General features: G+C 27.8%; 1 protein-coding gene across 1 annotated transcript; it reads left to right on the top strand.

The window, feature by feature from the left end:
• Positions 1-304: 304 nt before the first annotated feature.
• On the top strand, positions 305-1,924 carry GLYI4 (Lactoylglutathione lyase / glyoxalase I family protein). Its single transcript, XM_047310547.2, has 3 exons — positions 305-579; positions 757-862; positions 1,421-1,924. Exons 1-3 carry the CDS (start codon positions 422-424, stop codon positions 1,676-1,678), a joined length of 522 nt encoding a protein of 173 aa, XP_047166503.1. The 5' UTR covers positions 305-421; the 3' UTR covers positions 1,679-1,924.
• The last annotated feature ends 9,446 nt before the right edge of the window (positions 1,925-11,370 follow it).

Genomic DNA, 11,370 nt, shown 5'->3' with positions numbered 1-11,370 from the left:
ATAAATAATATTAAAATATTGTAAAAAAATTATTATAAAAGTATCCTTATCCATTCTGTATAGTTCATATTTTTGTTTCAGTTTTTCAGTAAATATTTATTTTGTAGTAAAAATACTTAAAAGAAACGAACCTGTGCGTGCGAGCTCACGTGTCATGACCAGTAACATCCTAGTCAGCATCGAGTGGTTGATGTAATCGACAAAATACGTATCTGACACGTACAAGGAAAACGGACACGTGGCGCTCAACAGGTGCTTCGGTGCTTCTATATAGAGCAGCAGCAGTTCTGCCACTTCCGTGACAGTCTTTCTACCATCAAAGTTTTTCTTTTCTTTCAATTTTCCATTTCCATTTTCTTTCTTCTTTCACTCTTTCTGGTTTTTCATTTTCTGTTTGTTGAAGAGAGTTTTAGGGTTGACAATGAAGGACAACGGTGTTGAAAACCCTCTTCGCCTTCAGTCTGTAAATCATATCTCCCTCATATGCAGATCAGTGGAAGAATCAATGGATTTCTACCAGAACGTTCTAGGATTTTCCCCAATCAGGAGGCCTGGTTCTTTTGATTTTGATGGGGCATGGTAATTACTTTCACACACATCATCATCGTCGTCAGAAACCATTAACATCAAGATCCAATTTTTAAGTTAAACAGACAGTTAATTAAGTAAACATAAACATATTTTTCCCCAAATACATATATTTGTTGTTTTCTTATCCCAGGTAGGGTTTTCATTTTCTGGGTGTTTAACTTGCAGGCTATTCGGCTACGGTATCGGAATTCATCTGCTAGAAGCAGAGAACCCAGAAAAGTTGCCAAAGAAGAAGGAAATTAACCCAAAGGATAATCATATATCTTTTCAGGTCAGAATAATTTGGTGAAAAGTTGAAAATCAATTTCACATCAAGTTGGACATGTTGTTTGGATGATCAGAATTCAGGAATACATCGAAGTGGATTATTAATTAATGGTTTCTTTTCTTAAAGAGAACAAAAGAAACATGTATAAACACAAAGATCAAACAAAAGATAGGCGAAATAAAGACATTTTCAGATTTACACATCATCACTTTTTGCTTTGTATTTGCCTACACTTCTGTCATCTGACACAAACGCACTCAAACATTAGTGATATGCAGCTATCATTAACTGGGAGTTTTCTTTGATATATATATCTGTGAGATAATTGAGCTGACATGTTTTTGCGTGCAATATTGTTTTTGGCTTTGCCCTTATCTACACTTGTGAGTAAGGACAAACGCAAACACACACAAACAAACTTATCATACATATATAAATATATACACTTTGAAGTTACTTGTACGCGAGTTATAGTGTGGTGTGGCATGAGGTGTCAGGAAAATTTGTTTTAATGAGTGTGATGTGAAATTTATAATATGTGTGATTTGTGGTTGATATCAGTGTGAGAGCATGGGAGCTGTGGAGAAGAAGCTGAAGGAGATGGAAATTGCTTATGTGAGAGCAACGGTGGAGGAAGGAGGTATTCAAGTGGACCAGCTATTTTTCCACGACCCTGATGGATTCATGATCGAAATATGTAACTGTGATAGTCTCCCTGTGATTCCCTTGGTTGGTGAAGTGGCAAGATCATGTTCCCTTGTGAATCTTGAGAAAATGCAGAATCAGCAGCAGATACAAAACATGCTTCAGAAACTCTGATGAAATGATCCTTAAGTTCTTAAGTGGTGAATCTTGAGAAAATGCAGAATCAGCAACATGCTTCATCCTTAGGTGAATCTTGAAGAGTATATCTACACGGATCACAAGGATTAGTTAAGTTAGCTTCTTTTTAATATCTAGCTGAGTTGTTAATTTATCATGAACTTGTCTCTTTTGCTCAGTTTCCATTGTGATATGATCATCAAATAACAAGCAATTTGCCAAACAGAGTAGTGCTTTTCCAACGATGACAGTGTTCAAAAGTGGAGTTTGCCTTGCTGTTCTTTTGCTTTAAAATAATAGTACTTGCTTTGGTAACTTTGTCATCAAGTGATCCACGCTCACATCATAGCAAATGGGATGATTACATGTCATTTAATTATGGATGATTCTTCCAAATGGACATTAATTAATTGATTAATGCTGTCATCTTATTCACCACTTTCATGCTCACCTTTTTAATTTTTAAGGTGATTAGCATTCTTCTCTTTAAGTAATAGAATATGTAAAATCTTCCTCTGACAGTCTATGACTCAATATCCTAATACAATTAATCTTTCTGTGGAGATAAAACAAATTGTATTTGTATGAAACTGATTAATCATATCATCATATTTCTGATGAATTAACCAAGGAAAAAATTTATTATTGAGACACAACATTAATTAAATTATATAATTTTCAATTGAAGTAAACATGTTTTTAGTTATTTAATCCTCAGTTAAAAATTGAGATTAATTTTTCTTCAAAACTTAAAATACGAAATACTTTTGAAATGTTTAATAAATTTAACAAAAAATTTAATTAAAATAGATAAATTCACATATTTCTAAAATAAAAAAAAAATAAACTAGACCAAAATTTTAAAAAGAAACTATTTTTGATTTTCACTTTAAAATTAAAAGATTAAAAATATAATTAACTATTTTCAATTCAAATCTTTAATATAAATTATATTATGTTACTTAATTTTCTTATTTTTATTTTTATTTGCGTTTATACTTAGATCTCAATATCCCTCTTTATTTAATTTCATTTAATTTAAATATTAAATATGTAAATTCTATGTATTTGGTTTTATTCATGGATAATGATACTTTAACATTTTTTACAACATTTTAACATCATCTACGTGTTATTATGTGATTAGTCTAAAATTACTTCACAATTAATAATAATAATTATAAATACAACCAATCAGACACATAAATGATATTAAAATGTTGTCAAAAAAATGTTGTTAAAGTATCATTATCTTTTATTTATTTATCCAAAGTTTTACCTAAAAATTAATGAAGTGAATAGAAACGTGGGAGCTGCAAACAGAAAGACTTTTTGAGATAAAAAGAAGAAGAAATGTTGCAAATTAGGTAACCCTAATAATCAGCATCTTTTGTTGCGTTTCCGCATAAAGGATTTGGTGGTCCATTCTCATCTCCCATTGGTGAAGATTTTGGGACCAACTCCATGTCTGGTCCACTGCCTCAAAAACATCATTTTCATTCGTACAATTCTAGGTTCCTTCATTGCACTGTCTATCACGTTTTATTTTCATTCTACAAATTCTGAATCATCAATGGCGGTTTTATCTTGTATCTTCAATTATTTTATTTAATATTTCCAATATTTTAAAATAATTTTAGAGATTATATTTTTTTATTAAATTTTGAAATCTGATAAAAAAACTTCATCAGATTTTAAAATTTGATAAAAAAAAAAAATCTTTCACTACACTTGAAATTCGATAAAAAAATATCTTTTATCAGATTTCAAAATTCTTGAAAAATCTTTTATTACATTTCGAAATCTAAAACATAAATAATGGGAGATTTTTTGAACTGCAAATGACAGTTTTAAAATTTTTAAAAAATTAGAAACGTAAGATGAAACGATTGGAAATACAGATGAAAGAAGCAATTTTAGTTAACGTTTTAAAAAGGTCCTTATATTTTAAAATAGCTATTTCTTTCAAACTTTAGATGTATAAAAGTTAAACATCTATCTTAAAAATTGCACAAACTAAAATATAGGATAAATGTATTGGTTTTTATCGACCACCTAAATTATGTTTTAGATTTATATTGAATAATTTAGATTGTTATTTGAATTGTTTTTAACTAATGATACTGTTTAATATTGAAATTGAAATTCATATGGAAAATGACATAAAAATAGAAGAAACATGTTACAAAGATAGTACTCCATTAATAATGGAATCTATCTGATTTACTATGTTATTTTTACTGTTCAAGCTCGTAATTAATTGTTAATAAAATAATATCTAGATTAATTAATTAAATTTTAAATAATTAAGTTCCACTAATACATTTACTACTATCATACGTTTATATTGTCATGTGATTTACTACCACGTGTCAATATTGAAGGGTTTGGAGTGACCTGTTCTAATACATTTTAGTGAAAATGTATAACTATAACAATGTAACACAATTTACTACGTAACAAAATTTTTGTCAAAGCAAAATTGGTTACTATTATGAAGACTAAAATGCTCTAATAATTTTTTTTTAACTTTTGTCTAAAAAACGTTTCGCTTCTCAATTATAAATTCAAGTTTTCATTCCAATATTTCAATTTTAAAATTCTTTTTCCATCAACATGTATTTATAAATATTTTATTTTTTAATATAAATTTAATAATTAAAATTATATTTTAACTTATTTTATATTCCATAATGTATTTTTTAAATAACGTTAAAATAATTATATCATCGTTAATAATAATAATGATATATATTCTATTACAATAGTCTAAAACTATATATAAAGGGAATTCTTCTTTGTGTTCACATTTGTTTTTTTAATTTTACTCATTAAATAATTATTTTTTAATTAAAATAATTATTTTATTAATTTTACTTTTTAAGTTTTTAAGTGATTGTTTCTTTAAATTTAACCATTTTTTAAATTTATCCATTTTTTAATTGTAGAACTATCTATAAAATAATAAAACCTATTTACAACAAAGTTAAAAATATTTCCGTAATATATAATTATAACAACAACAATCTATACTTACATGTAAAAAGTGATTTCTTTTTTTGTCCACATTTGTTTTTAATTTTTTTTAAATAAATATTTTTTAAAATTAAAATAGTTATTTTATCAATTATATTTTTTAAGTGATTGTTTTTTTAAATTTAACAATTTTTTAATTTATTCATTTTCTAATTATAAAACAGTCCACCAAATAAAATTAAAAAAAATTATTTACCGTAAAATTACAAAAAATATTTTAATTTTATAATAATAATAATAATATTAATATTCTTATAATAAAAAATAATAATTTTCATTTCACTTGTAATAATAAAAAACAAAACATCTACACTATTTTTTAATTTTCTTCAAGATCTTTAAATAAAAATGGTTGTTGTATGCAATCATCACTTAGTTACTAATATTATTCATATATCATTCTTTTTTGTAAAGAGAAGAAGATTGGTGTGGGTTCATTCTATTTTGTTCTGTCCGGTTTTAGTCCTAACTATTTGATTTTGTAATAGGAAGGTTCATGGATTTTAAAAGGTAGTTCTGTATTTGCTATTTGTATTATGAGGTGATTTAGTGTTCTTGGTTCTGCCATTCGAGAAAACTTAAAGAGAAAGTGTTATGCAATTCCTTTCGTGCCATGAATAATGTTTTGCTGGTTAGGGTTTGTTTGTGCAAGGTGCAGTGCATTTGTGTGTGAATATTTGTTATTGAATTTGACTGTTTGGTTGGAATTCTAATTTTGGTTGTGGTTTGTCTTGCATGTGTTTTATTGACTGTGGATGTTCAAATATTGGAATTGAGTGTTTGAAAAAGTGTGTTTTATTGAGTTAATATAGTTATAAAAGGTCTGTCTCATTATACCTCATTGTAAGCTCTATAATCATTTTTATACACAATGCACACACGTTTTTACTCTTACTATAACATACAAATTGTATGAAGTTTTTCTACCTGATATCTTAAATTGAATGTTAGAGTACAACTTTAGTGATAAATTTTTCATGATTAAACTGGTCACCCAACTAAATTATTTTATTGATTCATAATTTAAGTGTCTCTATCTTGGCCAATTGATATTTCACATCTTTATCTTGTTGTCTTGGAAACTGTCTCCCATATGTATAACTGTCCTAAGTCTTTTTAACTTGAAGATCAGTTCTATTGATTTTTATAATAACAATAAACTATTTTACCTAACCAATTTTAAAAAAGAAATGGTAAACACCTTTCAATAATATTTTTTTTCTCTCAAATTTGGACTAACAAACCAAATTTCCTTTCTAATGTAAAATAGGGAATTCATGGTGGGTTTGGTTTGTATTAAACTCGATTACATACTATATCTTAAAAAAATGCAATGAAAAAAAATAATAATAATATGAATGAACCTGTGTATATGGATATGCACTGAAAATTATATAACAAGATATGAAAACAAATAAATTAAACACCTAATGCAGAACATATGAATAATACTCTTTCATTTTTTTTTTGAATTTAATGATGTTTTTAGCTCAACAAGATTGTTCGGTGAACAACCTCACTGTTAGAAATGCATAAATAGTAGACCTCACTAAATTAGAAAAAGTAAAGTTCAGAATCAATTTTTGTTCATTGAGTTAAAACTATCTCAAAGAGTCATTTTCTAATATTTAGGTCATTTGGTCCTTTCCAATTAGAATCCAACAAGTTTTGTGCAGAATTTGACCATAAATTGATTTCTGAATTTAAAATTCAATCCAATGTAACCAAGTTATTTTGTTATTGGGTTCATTTATATATATATATATATATATATATATATATATATATATATATATATATATATATATATATATATATTTTTTTTTTAAAATATAGTATTTATGAAAAAAATTCAACTTTCACCATATTGTAGGGGTGATCTCGAAAGATATGAAAGATCTTCCTCCAAGCCGTACATACGACTTTCATCGAATACGGCTTTCCACAGAATTCTATATGTATCTATGATATCTAATATGGAATTCTGTTTACTCACTTGAAATTGAGTATCCGTTCCCCTTTTCCTGCTAGGATTGGAAATCCTGTATTTTACATATCCGATTGAGTCCTTGGGTTTCCAAAATAGTGTAAAGTGCTTCGAATCATTGCTATTTGACTCGGACCTATTCTAAAAAAGTCGAGGCATTTCGAATTGTTTGTTGACACGGACAAAGTCAAGGAAAACCTTTGAAATTCTTTCCATATTGGACCTTGGACATATCATAGTTCCGAATCGAATTTCTTTAGAAAGAAAATCTTTTGTCAAGTTATGAAGTAATTTCATTCTATAAAATAATTAGTATATTTAAAATATAATGATGTATCCTGATTTATATTTATTTATATATCAAATCTTTATATCAATAAATAAAATTCACTTAATTAATACAACTTAAATTTAAAAAGTATTTGATTTTTTTATTTAAATTATTTTATTGTTATTAATTTTATATTTTGAGATGAGTCTAATATTAGGTGATGGGTTGAATGGTTGGTCTCTAGCTTCTTTTTACGTTCTTCTACTTATAATATAGAATATGGTATTTTATGTTTTGGATTACTTGAAAAATAAAATATATTTCAAATTATTTAATCTAAACCACACACATTTTACATTCTATAATTTAGATATAATTTTTTTTTATTTCAAAGCATTCTGAAAAATTGTTTTAAATTATATACTTCGAAATAGAAAATAAAAAATATATTCTGAATTATATATCTTGAAATATAAAATCTATATTTCAAATTACATCGTTAGAATAAAAAATAGGTGAAAATGCATATTAAAGGTGCAGGAAGAAATTGCAAGGGTTTTAAGAAGTCCAAATTAGTCCATTTCTCAAAACGGGAATAAGTTTTAGATTAGCCAGACTCTTCTTTTTTTTAACTTTAAATTATTAAAAAATTAGTAAGCTATATATACAAAAAAATAAAAATTACTAGCTATACTTAGATAGTGTATTATTGTCTTATCCAAAACTAATTCATAGTGCATACAAAAAATGTTATGATAAAGTTTTCATCAATTAATAATGTTCATATCAATATAAAATTAACAACAATTAAGAATTTTCGACATTAGTAGCACTTCCACAACAATTCCAAAGAGAAGAACCAGACTCAAATACCCCAACAAAATAAAATAGCACTTTCACTTTTATTTAAAATCTAATCAATCACCCGAAATATTTTACCTTTTATATTTTAAAAAGTTAAACCCCTTTAGTTGTTCGTATTTATATAAATTTTTTTCACTTTGATCCTCTTTTTTTTTTTTAAATTCTTAATTGAGTTTTAAATAGTGCTAATTTGAATCAATTGAGCCACTATCGTTAATTTGGTTTAACGAGTTTTTGCTGGGGTTGAAAGTTGACGTGTCAATTTTTTTAAACGTGGCATGCTGAGAGTTGAATACGTGGAATTTGGTGATTAAAAAATCTGAGAGGAATGTGCTTGTGAGAGTCTTGTGAACCTTGCACGAGACTAGGTGATGTTGTTCTTCTTTCTTGCGGTGCATGAAGGTGGACATTGATGGAGAAAGGAGATCTTGCGATTTGAATTTTCGCTTGATGGTTATGAGGCGCAGCACGATGAAGATGATTGTGGCTGCTAGTCCGATTTCGTCCAATCTTCATTAAGATTTTTTTGTGATTGAGTTTTCCTTTGCAGGTTGAGGAAGACGATAATAATATATAAGTGAAATTTATATAAGTAGAGAGTATATACCTCACCGGTTTCATGAATAATTCTTTTTATCTCATAGTCCATGCTTTCTATTGATATTTTTATTTTGTGTTTTTCTTCTGCTGTTGAACTTTCAAAATATATTAATATTAATACTCATTTTTTTAATATATATATATAAATTATTAAATAACTAATTTTGAAAGCAAAAGGACAACACAGAAAAAGGTCAACAGAAAATTCAAATTCTTCTGTCTCTTCTAAAAAAAACTTACAAATAAATATCAAATAAATGAAAAGACAGATAAATAAGCGATAAGAAAAAAAAACCATTGATACGAGGGTGAAGGAGTATAATTATCCACAACCTCATTTTATTCCATATACCCTGTCATAAGAATGAGTATAAATGCATGCTTTCAGTACAAAAACAATGAACACAATATACATAAACAATACAAGCATAACACTGTGCATTGATCAACCTATTATGCATCACATGCCTCTATTTATTTGTGACAAATATCTGATATATGATGCAGCTAGTGTTCCCTGGAAATCATCTGGTTGTGATTATCCATGGATTGGAGTCTCTGAAGTAGCAGATGGTGCCTGAAGTTTTTGATGTAGGCTTCAGCACAAACATTGATGTCTTCAGTTGCATTCTTCTCTGCATATCTCTCTTTCTTCTCTTCCTTGCCATGCTCCTTTGGAAAATCTTCATGCTTCATGTTCTTCCTTCCCATTGTTGCTTCTGTGAGTGTTGTTGTTCTGCAATATCTATTGAATGGAATTGATGTTTTTGTAACCTCATCAATGCTTCCTTATATATACACATACCAAGCAAAAGGGAATATGTATACTTTTTCACCTTTGCCTCCTCCAATTCAAAGTCAAAGATATATAATATAGGTCACAAACATATAACTAAAAGATGCTCACAAGTTTCAAGCAGGTAAAATTAGGTTTAGGACTTATAGAACTTTCTTCTTTAAGTATGCCTTCTTTTCATGAAATTCAATACCATGTGATTCTATACTGTTTTTAATGGTGAATGAATGACCATAAATTTGACCTTGTACATTTATTCTCTGGTTGTAACAAAAAAAAATCAACTTTTGTTACTGTTGTTTAAGACATGATTTCATTGACCGTTCAAAGGTTCTTGCTTTGTTCAGTCAAATAATATTGCCGCAACTTTAGTTTAATCTTGTAGAGAATCTTATGTGCATTTAAGACCTTTTATTTATTAATATGTTACAAACCTTTAATGTGTTTATTCTTTGCATCAATGACAGGTTCAGATGCCATCAGATAATTCTCTATATAGCAACATTTAATTAATGTTTATACATTTAAAACACACATCCTGCGCACCAAGTGTTTGTGACAATTTCTGCTACATATGTTTCCTTATAAGTAATAGACTATGATTTGCAGCAACCTGGAATCTGCACCTACCTGCCTAACTTAAGATGAGTAGAGAGGAGATAGATACAGAGCATGGAGTTAAAGAACTTCCTAGGAAATTACAAAAACTATAGCATGATTCCTTTACATGGTGATGCTTATACACATACGTGGACTTCATTAAGATGGTATTGAAATTTTTTTATGATCATGGAGTTTTCAGCAGGTTCCAGATTTCTCTACATTCTGCTGTCAAAAATTTAAAGGTATAAACTATCTTAATTATTTTATAGCTAACATCCCAATGGAAATTCCTTTATGCGGTTTTTTGTCATTTGGTGGTGGCTATTTAGCTAACAAATAGAAGAATCTTTAAAGCAAAATCTCATGTGACACAAAGCAGCTTTGGCACAATGCAGATAGATATGCATGTAATCATTCAGTAACGTGTTTGAAATCTGAAAAACATGATTTAACTGTTTTTTCTTTTTATTCGTTATAACTATGAAATTTGATGGCATAAGTATGAAAATGACTAGGACTCTATCCTGTGCTGAATAGGTTCCACTTCAATCTATATCCAATATTTATCTGCAGAAGGATAAGGGCATTTCTTCCAACAGGGTCAGAGAACCTTCCAAATTTATGAAGGAAACGGTAGAAAATTTTAGTCTGAGAAGAACTGCTAGTACTAGACAATAACTAAAAGAAACATAACTTCAACAGAAACAACATTACAATGTATGAAACAAACAAATATAACTCAACAGAAACTGAAAGTAACAAAACATCATATGAAACTACTGAAAGTACAAAACAAAAACTAAATTTATCTATTTAAGAATGTGTGAAAGAAAAAAAGTAAAAACAACAACAAAATTGATAACAGTTGCACCCATAAAAATGATTTAATAAATTATAAGGTAAAACAAGAAAGTCCAACAATTTGTTTTGGTCTGGTCCTGCTCAACTATGATTCAGACTTTTTCTTCCTACACCTCTCCACATTTTCTTTTTACCTCCACATTCTAGAAATAAATTTGAGATTATGTTTTTCTTCAACGAATTTTTTTGAAGTTCATTAAAGAAAATTATTTTAGCGAGTTTCTTTAACAAATTTTGAAATACATTAAAACACTAAAAATGAAGTGTAAAATCTTTTGAATCATGGAAGATAGTTTTAAAATAAAAAATGTTGGAAATGTTTGATATACACGTGTATCTTTATAATGTTAAGATATTGTTCGTTTTGGATCAAATCTTCACGTATTGATACCACTCCAAAAAAATTTAGGTTTAATGTCCCTATTTTTGTTCAAAACGTTCCTTTATTTTTTGGCGTCTCAATTGGGTCCTTATTTTTGTTAATTTGATGCAAATAAATCTTTTCCGGTAGGGCAAAAAATAAAGGGACCTAATTCAAATTCTGAAACTGAAAAAAATAGGAGAGACATAAAACCAAAAATTTATTATGTATCATGTTGATCTTTTATTTTATCTTACCCAAAGAAAAAAAAAAAAGGGTGCTAGAAGAAAAAAATTGTATGGAGTTGCAG

The sequence above is a fragment of the Vigna umbellata genome, chromosome 11 (genome assembly GCF_029865625.1).
Source record: "Vigna umbellata cultivar VRB3 chromosome 11, Vumbellata_1.0, whole genome shotgun sequence".
Lineage (NCBI taxonomy): Eukaryota > Viridiplantae > Streptophyta > Magnoliopsida > Fabales > Fabaceae > Vigna > Vigna umbellata.
This window is presented reverse-complemented; position numbering and strand designations above follow the sequence as displayed.

What these genes read in the sequence shown, in the direction of transcription:
- GLYI4 (XM_047310547.2), top strand. Translation starts at nt 422, where the DNA reads ATGAAGGACAACGGTGTTGAAAACCCTCTTCGCCTTCAGTCTGTAAAT. An exon ending in TTTGATTTTGATGGGGCATG is followed by an intron (nt 580 to 756) that starts GTAATTACTTTC and finishes TTTAACTTGCAG; the next exon opens with GCTATTCGGCTACGGTATCG. An exon ending in ATAATCATATATCTTTTCAG is followed by an intron (nt 863 to 1,420) that starts GTCAGAATAATT and finishes GGTTGATATCAG; the next exon opens with TGTGAGAGCATGGGAGCTGT.